Below are 4,493 nucleotides of genomic sequence, written 5' to 3'. Positions count from 1 at the left end.
ACTATATCCCAGCCTAAATCCATTTCTATCAATTTTGGATGAACATGGTTTCAAAACTTGGACCGGAATCAGTGAAAATCACATGAATGTGCAGATGAGATGCATGGCTTGATATGAATATGAAGATGGTATGCATGAGAGATGTATGATGGGCATGCTGATGGATGCATGGATGTTGATATTATAGATGCATTAATAGTATCATGTCACAGCAGCATGGGCAGCATCATCACTCATAAGGCTACACTATTGCACTGGGTCACCATGGCTTGGTCAGCTATCAGGGTCAATGGTCGTGGGCTCGTGGCATCCCAGAAACTTCACTTGTGTTGGCACGGGGGCAAGGCCCTCCCTCGCGCTGGGCGGTAATGCCAGCAAAGGTCACCGCGCGCGAGTGGCATGTCGGGCCAGCACCTTGTGGCAAGGCCGTGGTGTTCACGTTTTGTAATTCAAAAAATTTCCAAGCCCTTGAGCTCGCACATGATGTTCGATCCTATGTCTGGGAAAAGATAAAAATCTTGTAGCTCTCTGTTAGTAAATAGTGTTGAAAATTTTCTCAAGATTTGCAAATGTGATATTGAAAATTGGCAGGGTAAGAAAAGAAAATTAAGTTTAAAAAGCAGAGTGGGCTAATTTGCGAATTTCAAATTCGCTAGAGTCATGAATGGCCTGGTGCAATGACCTCCATTAACGGACGACACATGGATCTTTCAAGTTAAATTAGCACATGCGTAAATATTCATTTAAAGATTCCAAATGAATTAATCTCAATTGTCAAAGCCGATCGAGTTGTTACGGTTCTCTAATAGTGATACAGGAAATGTCACGACCCTCCAAATGGACAGATTAGACAATTGCCATATCTTTGTCATTTGGGGTCCAAATGAGGTTAGGTTTTTTGAATTGTGTTGCCGCTTAAGGTGGGTGACCTATAAGAAAGATAGAGAATGGCCAGATGGATCCGAGGTTAACTAATGGTAACTTCGATGATTAAGTTAGAATCGAACAATGATAAATATGAGTGAAATACGATAAGAGTAATAAATGCGAATTCCTATCTGGATAAATGATCCCATACTTTTTTGTTTTTTTGTTTTTTCGGATAAATAAATGATCCCATATTTTATGAATACCTTATAGAGAGTTCTAATAATTGATCGATGAATTGAATTGAAAAGGTAGTTTGACTTTTTTAATTTTAATCTGTTTGATTGTAGTTTAGACAGTTTGATTGAATAAAAAAGAGGGGCAATTATTATCACTACCCTATACTTAGCCTATATTTATTAAAACTATCCTACCTTAAACTTCTTTTCTGAAACTACGTTGCTTTTAAACTTTTACATCTCCTTTTACCCTCATGTTTTTAAATACCCAGACTACCATTCCTTTTCACCTAGTAACCTTTAACCTACCATTCTTCTTTTATTTTTTACTATTTTTGTCATTAAAATAGTAAAAAATGAAAGCACTCACCCAGTTCTTCTCTCTCCCATTTTTTACTCCATTCTTTTTTATTTATTTTTTGTTTTTCTTCAATTTTTCTATTTAATTAATTTTTTATTCAACATTTCATCCTCATCGTTCTTCTTCGAATAGATCATGGTTCTAAGTATCGGTAACGTATCGTCCATATCAAGCGATATGTACCATGCCGATACTGTATCGATAGCACGGTACAGACAAGGGGTAAAATGGTTAGAAAATTCATTTTTAAGGAGATTCAGGGGTAATTTTGTCCAATACAGCCGATCCAGGCCGAGTATCAGTTTTGCAGGTTACCGATACCCATTCCGATACCGTGCACTAAAACCATGGAACAGATCGACTCTCTTCAAAACACCCCACTTCTTCTCTCTCTTCCTCTTTTATTCAATTTACCTTTCCGTGTTTTTAATTTTTCATTAACTTACAACGCGATTCTCGAGTCTTCACTCTTCTTCTCCCTCTTCATATTCGTAGAAGCAAAAGGTAACCCTCCGTCCCTCCCTCTCCATTACAATTGATCTTTGCACGATCATCTTCATCTCTCCTCAACCTCGCAGCCATGGGATAGAACGGCATAAGATCAATCATCGGATTCTCTCTGCCTTCTTGGCGATTTCAATTGAGAATCCATGAAAGATGGATCAGTTTCAAAGAAGGGAATGCACCTATAACGGAGACAAAGGAGAAGAACTGGATCACGGTGAGGATCAGGTCGCTCTGTTCGAAGAAGAACGATGAGGATGAAATGTTGAATAAAAAATTGATTAAATAGAAGAATTGAAGAAAAAAAACGAATGGAGTAAAAAACGGGAGAGAGAAGAAGCGGGTGGGTGCTTTCATTTTTTACTATTTTAATGACAAAAATAGTAAAAATAGAAGATGACTAGTAGGTTAAATAGATTAGCTGGTTACTAGGTGAGAAGGAAGGATAATCTGGGTATTTAAAAACATGAGGGTAGAAGGAGATGTAAACGTTTAAATGCAGGGTAGTTTCAGAAAAAAAGTTTAAGATAGGATAGTTTTAATAAATATAGGCTCAGTCATACCAAATAAAATTATACATTCTAAAGTCAAAACCAATGATTTTTGGTCTATAACCAATGATTTTTGGTCTAAAACCAAAATTAAATCCTACCAAATAAAATTTTACATTCTAAAGTCAAGACCGAACCTAATTATTTGGTTCAATTTAATTTAGTTTTAAATGGCCAATTTGGAAATTTTTGATAAAATTTTTCAATCTAGTTCTAAATTGACACTTTTACTGACAGTTCCGGCCAAGGTTCGTAATCTCAATATCGATTGAATCGGACCATATTGGATTGGATCGGTTGGATCAAATCTAGATCGCCCAAACTCGGGTAAATATGAAACTTTTGCCCCTGTTTTCTTATTTAAAAAGAAAAGAAAAAAAAAACTGATTTTTTTTTTACCTTTTTACCCTTATTTGTATAGGTAGATCGGATCGATCTCGGCCGATACCGATCTGATCTGAGATTCCGGACCTTGTTTCCGACCAATATTTTTATATTCTTTATTTTTCACTAGACTATGCCTCATGGGTCATAGTATTGACCAAAGATCACGTTGGATTAACAGATGAGATTTTAATTAGTAGTTTGTTACGGTTACAAATGTAAGACCAAAGTCGAGATTAGGTAAAATTCCAAGAAGTTATCTTCTCTTGCACTGGTTAGGATTAACTACGCTATTCACAACACATTTGCAAGAATCTGACCATCCATTGTTTTAATCTCCCAACACTATAAAAATCCGACGTTTCATAATGATTCCTAGTACATCTTGGGGAACACGCATATTTTATTTTTTTTATTTTTAATTAAAATTTTCTTCTCTTGCGATGGTTAGGATTAACCTCGCTAATCACAATACATGGCAAGAATCTGACCATCCATTGTTTTAATCTCCCAACACTATAAAAATCAGACGTTTCATAATGATTCCTAATTCAATTAAGATTACTAAAAAGCGTTTTAGTAATATACAAGTATATAAGAATAGGTAGGTTTTCCGACCAGTTTGCTGAGAAAAAATTTTAATCAAGAAAAAGACGGGAGGAGATTGAAAGAAGAAATTTTTAAGATGCCAGAGAGTTCAGAAATTAATATTCCAGTTGGGTTTAGATTCAACCCAACTGAAAAGGAGCTTGTTTGTGATTATTTAGCCAAGAAGGTTTGGAGTTGTTCAGGCAACCCTAATTATATTTATAAGCAGTTCTCTTCAACGGCGGTGATTGAGTGTAGTGAAGTATACAACAAGCATCCATGGCTTCTTATGGTTTCTACTGAAGGTGCTGCTTATAGAATGGAGAGAGATGGAGCTGTTTACTTTTTTGTTCGAATGACGAAAAAGAACGCAAATGGTTGGAGACCTAATCGGAGGATTAATGGTGATATGGGTTTTTGGAAATCAACTTCTTCGGGGAAACCAGTGGTGGATAAGCATGGAAATGTGTTAGGTATGAAGAAAAGTCTTGTTTATTATGTCCTCAAGGAAGGTGCTGATGATGAGGATAAGAAAACCTGCAGTTCCCATCAAAATGGCGGGTCTAAAACAAGTTGGATAATGCATGAATAGAACTTAGTGGATCCTAAAAACCCTAATAAGAAAGAGTTTCAAGAGTGGACATTGTGTAGGATCAGCAACAGTGGAAGAAAAAGTAGTTCTTGCAATACTACTACTACTTATGGTTCAACATTAATGGAGGAGGAGATTCTTACACACCAACCCGGAAAACAAAACAACCTATCTCAGCATCAACAAGTTGATGAAGCCATAGTTTCATTTGAAACTAACCAACAACAACAACAACAACATGAGCAGCAGCAGCAGCAGCAAGATGATGAAGGCATAGTTTTCTTTGAAACTGACCAACAACAACAGCATGAGCAGCAGCAGCAGCAAGTAGTAGCAGTTCCACCTTTGATGAGCTCAGAAGAGTTGTGGTTAAAAGACAATGAGTTTATTCAGTCATGGGAAACAGC

The 4,493-nt window shown here is 36.5% G+C and overlaps 1 protein-coding gene across 1 annotated transcript; it reads left to right on the top strand.

The window, feature by feature from the left end:
* Window positions 1–3,591: 3,591 nt before the first annotated feature.
* Window positions 3,592–4,086, top strand: LOC122639160 (NAC domain-containing protein 68-like). The gene has a single exon (XM_043831989.1). It carries the CDS (start codon window positions 3,592–3,594, stop codon window positions 4,084–4,086), a length of 495 nt encoding a protein of 164 aa, XP_043687924.1.
* Window positions 4,087–4,493: the final 407 nt, after the last annotated feature.

Source organism: Telopea speciosissima, chromosome 9, assembly GCF_018873765.1.
Source record: "Telopea speciosissima isolate NSW1024214 ecotype Mountain lineage chromosome 9, Tspe_v1, whole genome shotgun sequence".
Taxonomy (NCBI): domain Eukaryota; kingdom Viridiplantae; phylum Streptophyta; class Magnoliopsida; order Proteales; family Proteaceae; genus Telopea; species Telopea speciosissima.
This window is presented reverse-complemented; position numbering and strand designations above follow the sequence as displayed.